Genomic DNA, 21,954 nt, shown 5'->3' with positions numbered 1-21,954 from the left:
ATTTATTGTTATTTATAATAAAGTATTTTATCAAATGCAGAGGTGGAAGTGATTATTTGAACTGAAACTGGGTGCAAATAAAAATGGAAGTGACAACACTTAAAATAAGTAAAAAGAATCTCTTGTTTTATTCAGTCGACATTTGCTTCTTTATAATTACTCCACAATTCTCTGGAGGGACTGACAGAAACAAGTGCAAAAAAAAGGACAGACTGGATCGTTGTTGGCAGGTTGTTTAAAGAAGCAACCCTTTTCTCTGAATGTAAACATGACTGCGTGGTATTGTCGTGGAAGACCCTAAAAAATTTGATAATCCAGACGTCATCTCTGCAGCTTTTCCCCAATAGTGTTTGAAAATAAGTAAGACAGAAACAAAGCTGTGACTAATGTAGAGATGTTGAGGAAATTTAACTGAAATGTTTCCATAGGCAGCTTCAGTATAGCTTGTTATTGTGCTTGAAGCTCGACAACTATGAAATGTTGGCTGCACTCACAGGTAGAACAGTTAAATTCAGCCCTGAAACCAAATGCATCCGATTATTTTTTTTCCATTACTGTACACTTTTGTATCACATACAAAGATTTATACTTTACAAGATGTGCGTTCTGGTCACAGGACGGCAGGAATGATTTCAAGTTAAACAAAATAAACATGATGTCAAATAAAACACAAATAGAAAAAAACAGACTTAAAAAAATAGATCATAAGTTTGAAACAGTTGGTAAAAAAAAAGATATGTACAGGACACATATAAAAATGTTTGAGACACTAACTCAGTACTTCAGTTCATAATGCTTCGGACAGTCACCTACATGTGATCTAATGCCAAAGTGTTTGATAAAAGTCCCACAAACAGAACATATACAAGTGAAACACAGGTTGGATTTTTCCCAGTTTTTGCAGTTTCAACACTGCAGCATCTACATTTACATACTGGCTACATAATTAGCTACCATATATCTCAATGACCTCTACACCTCTGCTGGTCATTGTTGAACCTGGAAATGCTAGGCATCAAATTGTGGTTACACAAATAAAAGCTTTAGCTTCTGTATTCATTACAGAACCAAAGGACCACGTGAACAAATTAGGGAAAATGCCCATCCAAAGTTCAGACAGTTTCATATGCAAAAAATATTCAAAAGAGAAACACAAACTGGAAGAAGAGTTGACGTTTGGTCCACAGGTGATCTCTGCTTTGTTGTATTCCTGAGAGTTTGTTTTTTTTTTCCTGATGACGGAGCAACAGATATCCAAAGGTCAATGTAACCCAGATCCTTTTCACTTAGCTGCTCGATTGTCTATCATGTCTGAAAAAAGACGACAAAAACATCACACAATAATTCGTCTGTTCATCAAAGCTATGGCAGATCCATCGATGTATACTTGATCAAACAGAGTTGAAATCCTAAGGAAGCACAAGTGCCTATTACAAGTTATACTGTATATAAGCCCAACATACGACAGACCAGATCTGCTGGAACCTGGATCTTTCAGTCACAGATCTGCTCTCACTATATTGCAGCAATACTGGTGAGAAATTTTTGCGGTTGAAAATCAAACTAACCACTTTTTCTTTCGTGGGGCTTTCACCTGGAAGAAGAAGGAGATGATGTAGCAGCAGTTCAGTATATAGCAATGCAGTAACTCCCGGAAAAACAAACAAACAAACACCATGGCAACCAAGAAGCAGAAGATGCACTTCTGGACGGACAAAGAAACTACATTCATGCTCTGCCATCTTCATTCGTCGTTAGCTTCCTCTTCGGATCAACCGGAACTAGTTCAATACGCACTATATCAAAAAGGACACAGCGCTACCTATCGAGGCGGCGTCAGACATACTTGGTCAGAAATTCGATCTTCTCTTCTGCATGTGTACTCAGACAAGAGAAGTCCAACTTGACTGATTAGCCGAGCTATGAGCTTAGCTCTACTACTGCGTGCATGTAAACATACTGAGAAGTGTGAGTTTGTTTAGCAGCTTGGTGTTGCTAGCTACTGCTGCTGTGCTAGCTCATGCTAACTGTTAAGACACTAAAATGACTGTTCCCTGGAGGAGAGCAGCTCGGGACACGGCAGCAACAGAAAGTTTGCTGATCTGGCCAGGAGTCAGGACAGTCCGGGATCACTCCCCTGGCACAACCTGATTGAATGTAGGTATTGCTTGAGGACGGTTCCATACCACTGCGTTATTTCCATCTAGCACCCAGCCCTAGAAATGTCTCAACCACTACTGGGTGATTACAATGAAATCTGCTACACACATTCATGTCCACCTCAGGATGAAATGTAATAACTTTGGTGATCCTCTGCATTTAGCTCAAAGCCCCAATATGCTAAAAGCCTCACAGATCTGCTAGCATGGCTCCAGACTCTCAATCTTGTTTTTTTTTTTTATATATATATATATATATATATATATATATATATATATATATATAAATGATTTTTGAATAATCAAAATTATGGCCAATTGTCACTGTTTAGTAATTGATTTGAATGGTCATCCATCATCTATTACAAGGTGTTTACATGTTAGCAGTTTATTACCTTGCAGTGTCTGATGAACCTCATTTGGCAAGTCATCCAGTTCCTCCAAACTTTTCCGCAGGTGGTACGGCGTGGCCTCTCCCGGCCGCCTTCTGCTCTTCCACTCCACCAGCATCTTCAGCTTCTGCATGATCACATCTTTCTCCACTGCCTGGATGTCATCCAGCTCCCTGGAGTTCAAGTCTAGATAGATGGCCACCTGCTTCCACTCCTTCCCGAGCCGCTTGGCCACCTGCAGTAGCTGCTTCTCTGACATGTCTTGGCCCTGAGTCATCACTGTTTTCACTCCATCTGGAAAAGGATGCACAGCACACACAGGTACTTTGTTTCAGTATAATTTTAGACAGACAGGTGTATCTGGAAATAGTTCCTGCGTGGACTGGTTTATGTTGACTTGATCGGGGGCAGAAACAAAGCGTGTGTCTTAAGTTCTCAACTCAGACGTTAGTAAAAGACATGAAAAGTCACCTGACTCATCCTGCCATCGAGGCCTTTTACAGGCCGTTTCATCTTCAGAGGGGCTGCTGCTCCTCTGTCTGCCTATAAAAGAAATTCGGGATGTGAGTCAACCTGCAGAAGCTGCAAACGTACCCCAATGGAGAACAACAATCTGATTAAAAACAAGCTTACTGTTCGTCCTTTTCTTTGGCTTCTTTTCTATGTTATCCACACAGTCACCTAAGAGTAGAGAGAAAAAGATAGTCATCACCACTCTGGAGCAAATTACACTCATGCACACAAACTCTGTAATACAGAAATATGTTATTTGCAGATAAAATCTTTGTTTGCTGTTACTGTCAGCTGTCCGACAAACACAAAAACTCTGACTTTTCAAACAATCAATAGTCTGACTCTAGCCTCAACTCCTAGATGTTTGTTTCACCTGCAAATCACCAAAAGAGTTCAATGTGAGACTGAATGCACCAGTACCTTCTCTGATGGTGGCGGACCATACCGTCTCCTCAGTGTTAATGTCTATGAGAGACAATTTAAAGGGAGGAGGCTGCTCAAAAAAAGCTTCAAAGTAGCCTTTCATCTTGGTCACAGCCAGGGTGAATTTCAAATCCTGCACACACACACACACACATAAATATAATTAAACACAATTAAACTGTAAAGTCAATGCATATACCGTATGTTTGGTTTTCAAGCTGCAATATAAATGACTGCACATGAGCACACACATGCATATGCAAAGAGACACACCTCAGGTTTGATCTCTCCCTCTGGCTCGCTCAGGAGACGATACGTCCCCTCATCCAGCTTACACGTGGGGGGCTTCTCTATCCGAATGTAGCGATTCTTGTAGCACCGCACCTGTTTGCCTATATCCTGGTTTACATGAGGGAGGAGGACAAGACGAGGCAGAGGATAAGTCACTTGCATACAGATGACGAGCAGGCTGAATGGTGATTAGGGCTGCACAATTAAGTTTACTTGAACCCCCTTTGATCAGTCCCACCCCTTTATTCTTTCATCATAACTGCTCTGACGGCATGATGCATTCATCAGGGAGCCACCACTCTACACTTGACCCTTCACCTTTGCACAGTGCATATGCAAAAGGGCCAGCGTTGCTCAGTGCTCAAGACTTCAAGATTCTGCTTCTCACCTTTAACGCCCTTCATAGTCAAGCCCCTTCCTACCTGTCTGAACTCCTTCATATCTACACAACCTCCCATACTCTTAGATCCTCTTCTGCAATCCAACTCACATCACCATCTGCCCACTTGTCTACCATGGGTTCTAGAGCCTTCAGCGTTCTGACCCCCGCCTCTGGAACTCACCCCCCAACGACATTCACAATACTGACTTTCTACTTTTAAATCCGGTCTGAAAACACACCATTTCAAGCTGGCATATTCGGTCTGATTTAATGGAAACACACATATGGCAACCTGCTTAGACGATGTCTTTATGACAATGATTTTATACCTAATATCTACAAGTATGATTTTTGTCTAGACTGACTGGCCCACCAGTAAAACTTACATATTTATATTTACAAATGTTCAGAGAAGTTGTTCATGCTATTTTAGAAGTTTCTGAAGGCAGGTGTTTGACTGATGGACACTGTATACAAGACCAAAGCTGATATTTCCCGCTCTTTCACATGAATATTAGGGTATTTTATTCATGTACGACCTGTGAACAAATAGACACATTTTGCAATGAACTCAACTGAGTGGCATTTGTTGCTGTCATGTGACTTTTTTGTCTAATATTGTTTTGTTATAATTTCATATCACATGTACACTGTCAATTTAGATCATTTTTTACAAAGTAGCTTTAGCTTACCAAACTAGATCTCTCCCTAGGTCTTTCATTCAACTTCTTCCAGTGTGAAATAATTGGTATCCTGTAAAGCTAGGCCTACCAAGTGCGGGAGGTGCAATTTTTTGATAAAGGTAAAATATGTCACAACATGCTATTATAAATGAAGCATTGCGGTGCTACAAAGATGCCCCGGCCTACGAGTCATATTCCAAAAGCAAGGGAACATGCTTTTTTTTTACACAGACCCCGGCAAAAAAATCACATTGTCATTTTTATATTTTTATCAGTGAAAATAGAATGCTAAAATCATCATTCCCACTAAAATTAAAACTCATATTGCAGTTGCAATATGTGCCAAAATAACCACAATATGATTTTTTTTTTGCATATCGTGCTGCTCTAATAATGATTAACATTCAATAAAACACATTTTCCATAGTCAGAGTGGAAAAAATGTGGGCGTCTCCATGGGAAAAAAACAGTCAGAGGCCAGACCTGGTCAGCGATTGCTGACACCATAGCATACGTGGTGATGGAAATACCAAATTACTATGTTTTAGAGACTGGCATTTTCTTATTTCACAATAAATGAAGTATGATTATTCACCAGCTGCATCCACCCAGACACACATGCTCACACACAACCACAAACACACTTCCTGAGTGACCTCAGCAGTGCAGCATAAGAAAATGACTGTCATGTAGCTCTCAGGATTACGTTGCACACTTACAGGAATACACGCAGCAGTGGCATCAATGCCATTCCTTGAAATTACTATAATATGTTTTAAAGGGCATGTGATGAGGTCATTAATACCATATAGTCCATGATCACTTGACCAGAAGACATTGCTGTTTTTTAACAATATAATATAATCATAGGATTTTTTCATATACTGTCTAACCTCATTACAGAAAATGTCTTTGCGTTACTGTATTACACAAAACTGGAAATCTGGAGTTTATTCTATAAAGTCTTGCGGAATCAAAGCCAGTGCAGTAACAAAGGTAAACAAGAAGTGAAAGTAAAGTTTTCGCTCCGATTCTGTTATACACAATTTCAAAGCCGAGGCATTTTGCTGGAGTTTTATCCAGTACGCAGTGATCACGATTGAAAGTCACAAATGAAATTTTTGGGTAGACTCGGGTCATGGTTTCATCAGTAGAGTACTTCTTTGCGCTGTGCACGCAAGAAAAGGGATGTTTGTGGTCTTTTTCATTTGACTCTCAAGCATCATGGGAAAAATCTCTAAACTAAAACACTAAATGTGCAGAATCACGAGAAGGTTTTCACTCTGACTCTGCTTATTCACATCTTAAAAGTGGATCTTTAACAGTGTTATGTCCATATGCATGACAAATGGTAATTCAATGTGAAATACATTCCTGTCCTATGTAGCTGGGCATAAGATGTGCATTTAACGCTGCATTCATGTCGTCTCAGAACAGTCGGAAAAAATAGTTATCAACTTGAAAAATTCATGTGAACACCCCCTCGAGTTGGAACAACAACTCAGAAAGGTGAAAATTTTGGTTTCCCTTGTTTTTCATAAGAAGATAATTGAGATGTGCTCCTGCTGTGTCTTTCTTTTTGTAAATCAAGCGCACCCCTTCCCAGCAGATGTGCTCAGACCCCTTCCCTTAAGTCCAAACATAAATATCAGCACAAGTTGAAACCAGTGAGTCACAACGCACCAGCTCTGTGGTTGTTTTGAAACTTTGCTGGTAGAACTTGTAAGAGGATGACAGAAAGAGAGCCCCTGGTTGAGAAGAAAGGTTAAACGAACTCTGTGGTGTGGAAACACTTTGGTTTCGCGGAGACAGACTAAGAACAAACTACAATCATGTGTAAGATGTGTTACACTGTCGTGGCTGCACCACAAAGCAACACAACCAATCTGTTCCAGCAATTGAAGTCTACTGACGAAGCCGTGTATGACCGAGTAATAAAAGGAAAAAAAGCACAAAAAGTAAAAGGCCCCTCTACACCTGCGACTGCATCACAGCGTTTAAATTTTATCTATTCTCATTTATGTCATTGTTTTTCAGTTTAACTGTATTTCAAGTTAAAGACATCCAGTGTTAAGAACAAACACCACAGTGAACATTCAATAAAAGCATGATGTTTTAAAAGTCAATCGTGTTAAATCAGTAAATAACCCGGACTTCAATATCAATCAAAATAATTGTGATTACTATTTTTGCCATAATTGAGCAGCCCTACACGAGTTGCTGAGTCGACGTTATATATGCAGAAACATGGCGGATGAAAGTAAATGTTTGGCTGATGGTAATAGGGATGCATACGATTAGTTGTTTAAACGATTAAGCGTCCACCCCCTTGCTTGTCGGCACCAGAAATATTAGTCGGTCAAACCAATTAGTGTTTTATTCATGTACAAGGCCGCTTAACTGTCATGCAGCCGCCCGCCACTAGTGGGGGCTACAGAGCCGTCAGACAGCAGTCCCCCTCCCCGTGGTAATGCTCGAATAGACTGGAGTTTTAAAACAGCACGGTGGCTAGCTGGAGAGATGTCCTTTTGCAAAATCAGAGCGGTTTGGCAGTACTTTGATCCAGAAAATGAAAACAAGGTAGAATGTATGCTGCGTCAGAAAAAACTAGCATATAATCACTCGACTGGAGCGATGGCAACCACACTCAACTCCAGCATCTGGATGTTAACCTGCACGGAACGGCGGCTGCTGCTAGCAGTGTTAGCCACACAATTTGACATCGTTTTCCCGGAGACGCTCTGATCCCACCTGGTCTGAGAAGATAACGCAGCTCATCACGACAATGACCTCGCAAGATATGCTTCCACTTAACTTTGGTGAAGGTAAAGGCTTCAGGAAGTTAATGGAATATGTTGAGCCTGAATACACCGTGCCGAGACCTTTTTTTAGACTAGTCGACTAGTCTTAATTAAAATTTTCGTTTAGTTGACAGAGAAATTAGTCACCAGGAACATTCCTGTGTGGAAATAAACTTTTTAGTCATTTTTCCCAAATGTAATTTTTAATATGGCATTAGGTTAACCGTGTGACGTAGATTAATTCAAAAAGTTATTTATTAGCATCAGTCCGATAAAGCAATATTAAAGTAGTTTGAGGGGATGTACGGGTGCAGCAACAAATCTGAGACCAAATCAGATTCAAACTGTTATTAATGTGTTGTTTAAATGCTCTGAGCCATAAAATTCAACACATCTTCTTTGTAGCACAAGTTTCCACATTACGACTTAGCTCATTAAGAAACCAAAGTCAGAAGAACGACACCCCAACTCTGGTAATGGGACCATCCAAGGAGCACATGAATGCAGCATAACAAATGCAAATGCATGCATCCCCCATTGTCATGCATGTTTTTAGTCAATGGGCATAAACACAAACACACACCTTCACACACACACTTGACCTCCAGGCCAAACTTTAGCCTCATGTGTCTGCCAAAAGGGGGTAATTTACGTGGACTGTCCAACCCTCCAACCAACAGAGTGAGCTACAGAGCTAGTGGTGGCAGCTGATAAACGTGTGTGTACATATTCATTCAGACCACAACTTTGTGTGCACTGTATCCAGTGATGTAACTGCAGTATTTCACCACCGCACAGGAACCGATACAGAAAGACAGACACTCCAGAGTAGACAGATGACGGACGCAGCTTTCAAGAAAAACCAAGGACTTTTTTCAATGACACTGACATATAAAATTGCCAGACGACGTAGATTAAAGTGCCTGTTACATAGCGTGAGGTTTTGGAGGGATTTGACCACATTACAAAACAGCTGTCACCTGTTTATCAGTTTTAAAAATGAAAGTAAATACCAGCGACAGCCCAGACAGTGTTGCTCTTGTCAAGTATAGGCAGGAAAACTGTCAATCATCTTCTATGGAGATGAAATTATTTCAGTTCCACGTTATTCACTGACCTTGATGTCAGATGCACTGTTGGTGGCCAGGTAGACGTGGAAGCTGTAGCTGTTGTTGTCACTGCCCAGCTGCTTGTAGACCAGGACCACCCCGTGGTGCTCTACAGATTGGCTCGTCTGAATGATGGGACCCACGGGTGACAGCGACGTCACGTTCCATTTAACGTGGCTACCTGAGTGGTCCACTGTCGGCTCGATGAGTGGACGGTTGTCCTTTATGTGCAGGACACTGAATGTCATTTCATTTTCTGGATCTGTGTGAGGGTAATAGGGAAAGTTTTATGTTTCACCTGGAGCGGCTTTAAATCATAGTTAAAAGATTATGATACTCAATAAAATTTTGTGTAAAGACCTTCAGATGGGTCATAATTAATCAAGAATTGCAGCTTTACTTTCACACCAGCCATCAACTAAATTCAAGACAACCTCCAGGTGACATCTTTGTTAGCAATATTCAGTGTTCATAACATTGCCTTATGGGCCATGGAGTCACCACAGGAGGCCAAGATTATAATTATGAATTATATATTGAACAAAGACGATACACTAGACAGTCCTGGTATTCATCCTCACCAGAAAGGCAGACGGAGTGAGGGAACTGGATGGACTTGAGGACAGATGCGTCCTTATTGACTGTGTCCACGTTAAAGATGGGTCCAGCAAATTTCCAGGAGTCCCTGAGGAACGAACCAAACTTGGACCAGGACAAAACTGAGTACCGCACGAGAACCGGCTCCGATGCTTCCAACACCAGGCCGGTGACCGAACACTCATATGTACCCTCTCCTTCCAGCTGCACTCTAAAACAAATAAAAAGAGTCAGTGATGCTATACATTGAAAATCAGTATAAATGTGCACGAACCAGATCAGTGACAGAGACTATTGCACTCACTGTAATCGTCCCTTGGAGAGCGTCCTGGGGGTAACAAGCTCACTGTCATGGCTCTGTCAAGCAAACCAACACAGTTTGTTTATTCATTTGGACAATTACAGGGCCCCCCTGGCCTTCACCTGCAAAATGTTACTTAAAATGACACATACTGACAAGGAAGAGACTCAAAATGACCCCAAAAAGAGGGGTCATTTTGTGTAGATGAAGATGTGTAACTACAAAGAGACACTTGAAGACCAGAAAGAGATGCAAAGGAACTTCAAAGAGACACAAAATAACAACTAGGATTACCGCCCTGCGGTTGTATGCCTCCACACACCAGTTAAGTGTCTCTTACAGACACACACAACTTCCCCCCCTACAGCAAAGACGATCTGTACAATCAGCACAGTTTCAAGGTGAACACCCATGATTAGTGTCACCAATTCAGTATCTGACCAAATATCTTCCCTTCTGTTTCTGAGATATGACACTGATTAATGGGCAGAGGCGTTTTGTGTAGAATATCATGATGTCACAGTGAAGTTGACCGTTGACCTTTTGAATATAAAATAACAACACTTCATCATTATATCCTGTAAGACATTTGCGTGAAATTTTGTCATAATTAGCATGAATTCTTGAGTTACCGCCAGAAACATGTGACCTTCGACCACCAAATTCTGATCAGTTTATTCTTCAGTCAAAAAGAAAAAAAAAGAAAGAAATCCCCTTAAGGTATTCTTGAGAATACAGGTGCAAGGTCACTGTGACCTTGACCTTTGACCACCAAAATCTAATCAGTTCAGTGTTAAGTCCAAGTGAACGTTTTTGCCAAATCTGAAGAAATTCCCTCAAGATGTCGTGTTCACAACAATGGGACAGACAACTCGTAAACATAATGCCTCCAGCTATGGCTTTTGCCAGTCTGGAGGCATAAAAACGGGCAGAACAACCAGAAGAAGACACACAATGAACCAAAAGAAGAACCAAAATGACCTCAAAGAGACACAAAAACACAAAAACACAAAAGGTGCATACTGACTGCAAAGAAACTCAAAGCAACAAAATAAAAGTGGCCAAACCACCACAAAGTCTGTGTCTTGCTGCCATGTAGGAGAGGTGGTGGGGCCTTTTGCATATCTGTGCCCAGAGGCTCATTGTTTCATAATCCACCCATGTATACAAGGTGCGTCACAACATCAGAACAATGTCACATATCTTGCTATATAATGACGAAAACTCTGTCTGTGTGTGTGTCTGTTCCACGTTTTTCTCCTCACTGACTTGGTCAATCCATGTGAAATTTGGCACAGTGGTAGAGGGTCATGGGAGGATGCGAATGAAGCAATATTACATCAATTGGCCAAAGGGGGCGCTATAGCAACTGATTGAAATTGCAAACTTTGAATGGGCATATCTCATGCCNCACATAATCTGAGGGGACCCCTCCATTGTTGACCCCATCAAACAAAATGGGGGCGCTAGAGAGCTAATTTCGTATCTAGGCCGAACCGCCATATTGATTTTTACTACACTTGGTAGATATGTAGAACAGGACGCCTCAAGGTGACTGGAGAAATTTAACTCTAATTGGCAACTAGGTGGTGCTATAACAACAGAAAAATTCTTAAAAATGGCTAAAATAAAATTTTTAATTTTTGGTATGACTAAGTCATGGTATGGTATGCTGTACATAACCACAGAAACTGTCAGTGTGTCATTCTGTCTGTCCCACGTTTTTCTACTCACTGACGTGGTCAATCTATGTGAAACTGCACATAGGCACTGAGGATTGGCATAGGTAGTTGAGGTGACAAAGCTACTAATGGGTATGGACTAGTATCAACTATAATTACAAATAAAAGGCACACATTCAACATCACATTTGTCAGATGAACATCTCTGAGCTCACCTGCTGGATGGCTTTGCACTTTTCACAGCATGATTTGAAGGGTCTCTCATCTGTCAGGACGTATGACAAAAAACAGGAAGTTACAGGACATGTCATAGTACATCCAGGACATTAATTGAGCTGCAACATCAGTTATAACCTGCTCACCTTTCCCATTTGAAACCACCGCTTCAGGGACTGAATCTAGAGGGTGAAAACAATCCAACATTATCATATGAAATCACATGTGAGACGCTGGAAGCTTATGTTAAGACTCTGGGAGACACCCTTGACAAACTTTTCACATTGTGGGCCACTTTGTTGGTTGCGAGCGAGGGTGGAGCACGCTCAATTACACGACAAATCGAACTCCGTGTTCCAAGAAAGCCAACAGAGTCCAACATTTTGTGGCGTAATTATGTAGCATGGCTGCCTTTAGGATGCGGTTATGGATGTAGTCCGCTGAGTTACCACTAAAGCCATGGCAACTGTGACAACAAGCTGACATGGATCTTAACAAACAAACAACCAGTTGCTTAATCTGACAAGGCAGGTGTTGATGTTGTGTAGATGTTGTTTTGCAAAGTGCCACACCATTTTCAGACTCCTCTGCATGGGCCTCTTCGTTGTCTGCAAAGAACGTGAAGGAGATAAACTCAGTTAAACACCACTCGTTCTTTATCTTGTTGAATTCTAGAGCCAAAGAGATTTTCTCGCATTAATAATGGGATGTTGGTTTGTACCTTCCTCTGCTCCGTCTTTCTCAGCAGAGCCTTTGGATGAAAGTCAATGGGAGAAAGAAGGGTGAGAAACAGAAATTAAAGGAATAGTTTGACATTTTGAAACATACACTTATTTGCTCTCCTGCTGAGATGAATAAGATCAACACCACTTTCATGAGAGTGGTATCAATCTTCTCATCTAAATCTTGATAACAAAACGAATAAGGAAATGATCTGTGATAGAGCAGTTCAACGTATATCTCGCACCAGATTGCTCATCCTCCTCATCTTCCTCTTCATCCTCTGAGCTCTCCTCAGTGGACGTTTCTGTGTTCTCTGTTCAATAAAACAATGGGAAAAGGGGCACGTGAGCAAGCTGAAAACATTGCACTGGATGTCCAGTGTATGATGAGTAAAGGGGATTTGTGCCACAAAGGTTAATGTTGAATTAAGAATTAAATGTCAGAACAAATGTGGTCTTCTGCAAAGTTCTCGTATGAGTTGTGGAAAAAACAAAAGACTTGTTGTGGTTGTATGTTGCATATGTGGTGTGACATATGTGCTTACCTGAACTACTACTGTCACTTTCTGTCAGATTATCTGCAACAAATTAGTAATCATTTTGAGGTTAGTGCTGTTTGCTTTGAAAAACCTGATGCAATGTTGTGCAAATGTGCTTAAAAGTCATTGTAAATTCCCATGTTGTTAGTCACTACCATTACTACATCATTATTAATATTTGCTGTTAACCATATCATCATCACCATCATTATCAACATCATCATTATGGAAACTTCACCACCTCTAAAGGTTTGATGGCATCATCAACTCATTTTTGTGGTTATATTGCCTGGCACCTACATGCAACACCAACTACAGAATAAAGGAAGAGTGAAGCTAAAAATAACAGGTCTCACAGTAAAGTGGAAAGTTTTTGTGCTTTAACTAATCATTATGACGTAAATGTTGATTGCATAATGTTATATAGCAGCATCTGCTTCTGGATTAGTTCCCTACAAGCCTCGCTTTCACGATAAAATTCTGTCTGTCACCGGGTACGATTTCCCGAGAAAATGAAGGCTCAATTTAGGCTATGCCACAAAAGAAGTGAATCAACCACTGCGCAACCAAAACAGGACAAGGAAGTGCTTTTGTTTCCCCCAGTAGCTTTTTCCAGTTACTAAGGAGTATCAAAATACTTTACAGTCACTAGAATTGGGTGCCGTACTTGGTGGCTTTTAAGGGTACTGACGAATAACGACGCATCTGGCTGAGAACGCTGGATTTAGAAAGGCTGGGAAGCCAGTTACAGAGCTTCACGGCTGCCAAAACTATTGCTGCTATTGCTGGTTTCCTCATCTGATCTATTTTCATTTTTTTCCTGTCCAATTTTCGTAATGGTCTAATATCACTGCTAGATGAGCAGTGTTATTACAGAAAAAGTAAAGTACCGAAAAGGGTACTGTGGGGTACCGGTACCGAATTCCAGGAACTGGAATATATGGTATCAATTCGAATGTGAATGGTACACAACCCTAACAGTGACTCCCAGTCCTCAGTCGTGGAAATGGTGGACACTGGAACAACAGAAGAAACTGTGGACACTGTGGTAGTGGGGGGGAGTAGGGGGTAGTAGGGGGGGAGTTTTCTGTTTCTACTTAAATATCACCTGAACAGGAAACATTATTTTACAGTATAAACAAATATATGCCTATCACTGGTAATTTTCTGTGTAAGGGAAAAGCACATGTGTGTGATTCTGCTTCCTCAATTTCTCACACATCAAAGCCTGTCTGTCACAGAGATATTGTTCAGTCAGGTGTAGCCATATGGCTCATTGCTGAACTCCACACTCACTTTTTAAACTTTCCTTACATAAGGAAAACAGACCTATGTAGATTGAAATGTCAGAAAACGAGCTAAAGTGCGGAGTTTTACCTTCTGTCACCGGGGCTCTTCCTTTAACAGGTGCAGCCCCGGTGAGAAACCTCGACTTTTAGTTTACTTCTATGTTGTACACTGTGTGGTTTGATCCATATTAGTCATCAAAAAAGCCCTCGGCAAGTCTGACTTACACCACCAGCTTTTACATATCCATCATTCCTTCGCAGCTGAACTGTGGCACCCTGTGAAGAAGCCTGCGATAAGTGCCATGCATTAACATTCTGGCACATTTATACAGATGGGTCCTGAGGAGCTGCTGCCTTTCTCATCCCAGCAGCAGTGAATGTCCGTGGACTGGGCCATCTGGCTGAGTGCCTGGCTGCCTAATGGATGGAGCCCATCCTCTCTGGCCCACAGAGTTTTATCTTAGACTAACAAGCAGATGCTGCCATCGCTGCTCCACTCGCAGCACCTCCCTCATCAATCTCTCTCCCCCAGTCCACTCGATCTGTCTGCTTCACCTCTCTCTGCACTCTCCCTCCTCCATTTCTCTCTCCTTGTCCTCACATGCCTCCTATGGCCAATCTCGTTCTCTGCTTCTGCTGCCTCATCTGAGCCAGCAGGCATCCCTCTTCACTCTGGCATGGCCGCTTCCCTTCATCAGACTGACAAACAAGGTGGAGATAAAACTCAGATACACACACATACACACACACACTTATTCACAGCCTAAAAGGTTTGGCGGGTATCATGGGTGTTGCCTGCCATCTGCTGGTCTAAAAATATAGCAACACCAAGGGCATAAAATGTTGGTGTGTGGAGTACAGCAGTGGTTCTTAACCCTTCTGAGGGGACAGGACAGATCCTTGATAAATACAGTGTCTGGGTCGGTGTCATTATAAACTCAGTGTTTCCACTTACTGTTATATTCATTAAAGGTCCAGTGTGTGGCATTCAGGGGGATATATTGGCAGAAATAGAACATAAGTTTATTTACTTTATTAATCCCCCTGAGGAGAAATTCAATGTTTTCACTCTTGCTTGTCAATTACACACAGGTCCGAAAGACACACACATGCACAAACAGGACCTATACATGCACAAAGTGGAGAGATGTCAGAGTGAGGGGGCTGCCCTTGGTGGGGCACCCCGAGCGGTTGGAGGGTTCGGTGCCTTGCTCAAGGGCACCTCAGCAGTGCCCAGGAGGTGAACTGGCACCTCTCCAGCCACCAGTCCACGCTCCATATTTTGGTCCGGATGGGGACCCGAACAGGCGGCCCTCCGGTTCCCAACCCAAGTCCCTATGGACTGAGCTACTGCCGTGTATATTTTCTCTACCGTATAATCACCTGAAAATAAGAGTTGTTGTTTTTGTCACCTTAGAATGAGTTGTTTATATCTACATAGGGAGCAGGTCTTTGTCCAATGAGTCCGCCACTGCGCTGAACTGCCATGTTTCTACAGTAGCCCAAAATGGACAAACCTAACACTAGCTCTAGATAGGACCATTTGCATTGTCGCATTGATCACCATAGTTAGAAGCACCTACACAACAAGAGCATCAGAAAAACACAGTGTTTTTTAATGCGACACTGCTTTATTCAGTGTTTTTTACCACTTTAAAGCAACAGGTCAATTTGTTTTGGAGATGAAGAGACCTCAGTGGATAAGTCAGCTTTTGCTAAAATGTCCTGAACGTCTGAGTCTTAAACCATCACAGAAAAAGGTGAGCACACATTAGCAGGTGCTAGGCTAGCGGTCCATCGCCGACATGCCAAACAGCATCTGAGAAACACTGATTTGTATCCTAAGGTCCTGTTTATACAACAACGATTTCAACTGAAAACAGTAAACTTTAGTTGCGTTATGGCTGATCGTTTACACGACAGCGGCGTTTTGGATGCCTGAAAACACAACGTTTTGAAAACGGGTTCCAGCGTGCAATTTTTTGGAAACTGCACCATCTCCGTTGTCATGTAAACTTGCAATATGCAGTTCCTCTGAAAACGGAGACTTTTCGCACATGTGCATTACGCTTCCAGTCAATAGGCACGCGAAGTCGAAAATGAGAAACGATTCTGTTTTCTGGATCGTTTTCGTGTAAACATGGCCTGAAAGTGCTCTGTTGACTGTTTTCACTGGTATAAATCAGTGGGTACCTTTTTTTGTTTGTTAGTTAGTTTCTTTGTTTGTTTTTTGAGATGAAGAGACCTCTGCGGACAGTTCAGCTCATCGTAAAAACCTCCTAAATAATGAACACTGAGGGAATTCTACCCAGAAGTTTAAGACGGTTGCAATCTATATCCTCACCACTAGATGCCACTAAATCCCCCTATATCTTACACACTGTTCCTTTAAGACATGATGAGCCATTAACAAAGCTCCAGGCCCCCAGCAACCTCTCATGTTACCTTACATACAAACGATCCCAACGAGTTCCTCACAGTGTGGTACACAAGTTCTAAAGTTGAGAAAATTATAGCACTCATATTGAGTCGGTAATCAGTACAGAGATGATGTACTATAATCGCTATCGGGAAAGAAAATGACAGATCACTGCATTCCTGGTAATCAATAACTGCATATGACAATCTATTGTTACTGAGTCAACTAAAGGTTTTTTTTTCCAATCTAATTAAAATAAAGTTTAAGTCTGAGGAGGTGAAAACTCTGGTAACCCATGAGGAAAAAACTAAGAAAATATTAGAGGAATGTGTGCAAAAAATCAATATAAGTTTTTGTACTGGTGTGCAGTGTTTAAAATAGCTAAATCTGACGACACAAGCGATCACACGACTGTGTATAAATCTTGCTGCCCTTAAAGGCAAATTATATGGAAATCACAGAGGCCAAAGAGTGAGAAGAGAGACAGGTGACAAGTGATAAAGAAAGGCAGGAAGGGAAACAAAAGTAGAGAGAAATAATAGATGGGGATGCACGCCTTTTAAATATTAAAAAGGAGCTAGAGGAGAGACATAGCACAATCACTGTACAAGAGAACAATACAGACACATGTAGCCCTACAGTGCTCTGTGATAATGTGATATGAGGTAGAGAACAGTGAGGGGGAGGGAGGGAGTACAAATGGGTCAATGTTTACCTTTGTTTTCAAGTGCAGGGATATCTCCGTCTCTGTGGGGCAGAGGGGATAACATTCAGACAGCTTTAAATCACACTCAAGTCAGGGACGTCTGGGTGGTGTGATGACAATTATGGGAGGATTTAGAGGTTGAAAGTGATGGCTCTTCAAATCATGCAGCTGCAGGCTCTTTCTGTACACCACTTCTGCTTTTGAACAGGAACACACACAGCCGAATGAAAAAGAAAAACAGGAAATGTGCACAGGCTGCCTGCATCTCACTTTCTCACACCTCTTACACCAGCCCATCCTGTCCAATGATAGATTCACCTTTCCACCCAAACTCCCCCTCTGACTCACTCTCAGGTCAGTGCTGATGGTGCAGCTGTGGAAATATACTGGCTGGGTGTTTAAGCCATTAAACAAAACTGGTCTGGACACTTTTTCTGTTGTCATAACTCAGACACTGGGGTGGATGCTTCATATTCAATGTGATCCTTTATTTACTTTCAGAGGTGTCATGTTGCGATGATAGAAATCACATGGTGGAATCATTTTATAAAATACCTCCATCATCTCCACCAAGGAGGTCATGTTTTTGATTATTTGGTTTGTTTGTCAGCAGGATCAGGCAACAACTACAGGCAAGATTTTTATGAAACTTGGTGGAAGGGTGCAGCATGGGCCAAGGACGAATCTTTTAAATATTGGAGCAGATCCAAATGACTTTTATTTAATTATTTTTTACATTGTGAGATAGGGCATTTGGCCGTGCTGAAGGTCTAACAACCTATAACAATTAATGTTGATGCATAAAGAATAATGTTGGATTTCTATTTCTTAATTTATGGGCTATTTTGGTTTATTGGGGGGTAATGCCTACAGGGTGTCTACAGATATAACCAAGTTAAATTTAAGACGTTTTAAGACCTTTTTAATACCATCCTATAAAAAAAGTTAAAACCAAACAACTGGGTGAGTTTAAGTTTAATGTGTTTAATGTAAAAAGAAAACAAAATCTCATCCCTGACATAAACGCTATTTATTATTGCAATTCTTCAGTCTGTCGATTGATTGTAAAAAAAACACTGGGTCTGTCAGGCTGGAGAAATTTCCACGATAATGTGACCATCGAATCTGAATTTAAGACAATTTCAGACTTTTTAAGGACCTGTAGACACCCTGCGCACATTATACATGCATAAAGTTTGTTTCTTTATTTTGTTTTTCAAATGAGAAATTTAAATACTGATTTGGACTTCGATTACCATGGCAACAATTGAAGCTTCGTAGCTTGCTCTACATAAATTGAAAAAAGCACAAATTGGTGCATAAAAATTCAACAGAATGCAAGAAGTTAGGTGTTAGATGCTCACAACTTTCTGGCAGAGGATCCCCAAACCCCTCGTTTCATATGTGTGTGTCCTAGTATTGAAACAAAACCTACACCCTTGGCTCCCCTAGTGCCTTCTTAGTTATTACTGATACAAAGCACAATGTAATTAAAAACTAACAAATGAATAACTGAAAGTTTTCTTTTGTTTTAAGCACATGGAAATGTGTAACAGAACGCACTTCATTGCACAAATTATCATTTTGATTACTTGCCATGTTGTGATATCTGCATCAAAAAAAAAAAAATCATATCAACAACGTGTCATTGTTTTAAATCATGTTGCCCAGCCCTGCACAGCAGACATCAATACCAGTTTCCCCCTGACAATTTAACTCTTTAAATCCTTTGATAAGTGCTTTACAATCCAGGAATGAAGTCAAACAAATCAATGAGCCAAGTCCATGTGCCACAGTTCAGATGTTGTGTCTGATTACATGACTGGTGCAACCTGTTGACACAGTCTGAGCTCCAACAAGCAGCAACACGCCTCAGATCCATCAAGGGGAGAAGGCACAGAGCCAACCCCACAAGAGGAACGGGTTCACCACCAGCTCGCGTGAAAAAGTAGGTCATATCCTGCCCTGCATCTTTTCCCGTGTCACTCCCTCAGTTGTAAGAATACAGAACCGGGCGATCAAAAGCAAAATGATGTATCAGGAAATTAGGATTAAGCCAAACCAAGCTGTGGTCTTTTAATTTGACGTCTGTAAATCCTGATAAGGCCCTGTGGTTTCCTTTGTTTTCTAACATCTGTCCAGGAAACGGTGTTTTCTCCTCTTCAAGGTCAGCTCCTTCCCTCTGCCAGATAGTCGCAACACAACAACTCTGGGGCTCATTAGTTGCCATGGCAGTCATCTCTTTTATTGAGCATAGTTTGCTCAAATATTTTCAGACGATAAATAAACTCCCTGCTTGAGTTCTCAGACTTTCTCAGCTCTCACTGTGTCTTCCTACAAAACATGATAACAGGATCCTGTGTGAGGGTGTTGGTCTGTATCTGTCTGAAAGATAAAAACCACAACATTTACATGCTTCCTGCAGCTTCCTATAAGCACATGAAGACAGACGACATCTGTGTGTAGATAAACAACTGTCAGTGTGTCTACATCCACCACAGAAAAAGTTGACCTTTGTCACTGACATTATACCACACTGCTTTCACTATGATGTTTATAGTGGGTCATAAATATAGAGCAAATTTTGTGCTGCCTCTTATCTTGCCATTAAGGTTTTAGTATAAAGTTATAAAGCCCTGAGTGCCATTGTTAATTTGGGGACTTTTCCAGCCCTCATCGGTGGGTGAATGATACCCTGGCAACAGCACAGCAGCTTTCACAAAGGACAATGAGTCATCAGTATCACCTCACCTGTCTGTGGTTTACAATACAACTGATAGTAAATATTGTATAACTGCTGGAGATATCGGTATGAGTCATTTATAAATTTTTATTGGGGCTGCATGTTGGTAAAAACATGTGTGTGACACATGTGTTTCATTGCAGCATGAACCATAATTAAAAACTCTGTGGCAGTGGCTACTTTTTCTCTCCTAAAATATCCTTATGAGGATGCATGTGTTTATTAGCATATGCATGGTGAAATAATTGCTTTATCCTTTTCTTCCTTTGTTATCAAACACGCAAAGATCTCCTCTCCAAGCAGCATGATGACACACTGTTGTCAGTGAGTCATCACACTGTAACAACACAGCAGCGTGCAGCGCGCAGAGAGACACCAACAAAGACATCACGACCCTCGTGTTGCTTCCTCTTTGTATCTACTTTCAGTTGTGCGTATTTATAACGAGGAAGCAATACCTGTAGATTTGTGTATTCTGCTTAAAATGTATACAAACATATGAGCCCGGCGGCAGCAACAAAGGACACCACTTCCTGTGTTGACGCGGAGCGATTTTAGCGGTTCCTCCTCTGCAGGCATCGTGTTGAAACACAAACACTGGTGTAAAAATCCAGGGGTTGACATTTTGGGGTTATAAAAAATAAAAAAGTCTTACCCGTCTTCCAGGTGACAAGCCGCTGCGCTGTTCGCCATCTCAGCCACCATCCTCTCTGTGTGATCCTGTTAGTTTCTGTTTGTCCACAGCGGCTGCGTAAAACGGCACCTGAAAGGCAATATGATCCGACCATCAGCTATCTGGTTAAAGTGCAAGGCAGTAATTGGCGCAATAATGATCCCTCGTGGCCGGCTGAGCTACTTCTTCACACCACTTGTCTCTTTGGGTGCAGCATCCCCTCTTCAGCAAAACATCTGGATTTGACCTAAATATGGCGCTTGCAGTTTCCAAAATCCCAAAAAGAAAACAGGCGTCTTGCTGTGTAGATGTGGATGTATTGTTTCCTCTCACAACCAGCTTGTGTGCTTGTACCATTTACAAACAGATCCTCACATCGAGCTGTATAAAACTGCGCTGTTTGTGGCATTTAGGCGTACCTTTCACGATCAGCGGTGCTGCGCAGTTGCAGCGCAGCGCATGGAGGCGCATGAGGGGATAATGTGGGCGGGTGCAGCATCCCGCCTTAAACATGGGCTGTGTGGAGTAATGTTGATGATTTACAGCCGGGCTTTTTGCACTTTTATTAGATATTAGAGATACCATGAGTGAGATAGGAGGTGAAGCAGATAAGGAGATGTTTGCTGTTAGGCATTATAAAGATTGAACCCGGCTGCATGTCTGGCCCTGTTGTTTGTGGAATGATAACAGACAATAAAGTGAAACCAGTTAACATTTCAGACCCTATACCATAATCAAACTTTTGCATTTACTCACCCAAAGGTTTATCCTAGATGCAGCAACATGCAAGTACAGAGAAACTAGGAAGAGAGGTAGAAAAGAACAAGCAAACATGAGTTATTTTGTCACCCCGGCTTTCAGAGTGAAACATCTGCATTCATCTGAGACATATTTGTTAGTTGCACATTTTCTCCCACACATAAAAGGAGCAGCCAGCACTCCACAGTGCAAGTAGGTCAATTTGAGCGGGAAAACTTGCACATCAGCTATGCAGAGCTGCATTACCCAGAAGACACCAGCAGATGTCCCATCAGACAACAAAACAAGGCAGCAGCAAAACCATCCCTCCCCAAAATATCCTTGCACCGGAAGACACGTTCAAGCTACACTCATGCCTTTGACACAAGGACTGATCAGCGTGGACACTGTGTAAAGTTAAAAATGAAAGGAATCAAAGTGCTCATCTGTGGCATAAGCTCACTGTCCATCAGAGAGAGCTAGAAAGGTAGGGAGAGCTCTCTGTGAGTGTCTGAGATGTCCAGTGGGAGGAATGAGTGAAGGATCAAGGGCTTTCCTATTGATCTTCCACTCATT

At 41.6% G+C, this 21,954-nt stretch overlaps 1 protein-coding gene across 2 annotated transcripts; it reads right to left on the bottom strand.

Moving 5' to 3' along the window:
• Positions 1–105: 105 nt before the first annotated feature.
• On the bottom strand, positions 106–21,505 carry si:dkeyp-97b10.3 (uncharacterized). Of its 2 annotated transcripts, none has more exons than XM_050070620.1 (18): positions 21,397–21,505; positions 20,623–20,730; positions 17,234–17,265; positions 12,817–12,849; positions 12,517–12,585; positions 12,271–12,300; positions 12,122–12,157; positions 11,696–11,731; positions 11,549–11,598; positions 9,655–9,707; positions 9,335–9,561; positions 8,762–9,015; positions 3,761–3,886; positions 3,485–3,620; positions 3,185–3,232; positions 3,023–3,094; positions 2,555–2,845; positions 106–1,311 (listed from the first exon to the last, which is right to left on the bottom strand). In XM_050070620.1, exons 2-18 carry the CDS (start codon positions 20,670–20,672, stop codon positions 1,283–1,285), a joined length of 1,572 nt encoding a protein of 523 aa, XP_049926577.1. In that variant the 5' UTR covers positions 20,673–20,730; positions 21,397–21,505; the 3' UTR covers positions 106–1,282. The 2 variants fall into 2 exon arrangements, with proteins under 2 accessions (XP_049926577.1, XP_049926569.1); XM_050070612.1 differs by lacking the exon at positions 21,397–21,505 and adding an exon at positions 20,834–21,050.
• Positions 21,506–21,954: the final 449 nt, after the last annotated feature.

This window comes from Epinephelus moara, chromosome 2 (genome assembly GCF_006386435.1).
Source record: "Epinephelus moara isolate mb chromosome 2, YSFRI_EMoa_1.0, whole genome shotgun sequence".
NCBI classification, from domain to species: Eukaryota; Metazoa; Chordata; class Actinopteri; order Perciformes; family Serranidae; genus Epinephelus; species Epinephelus moara.
This window is presented reverse-complemented; position numbering and strand designations above follow the sequence as displayed.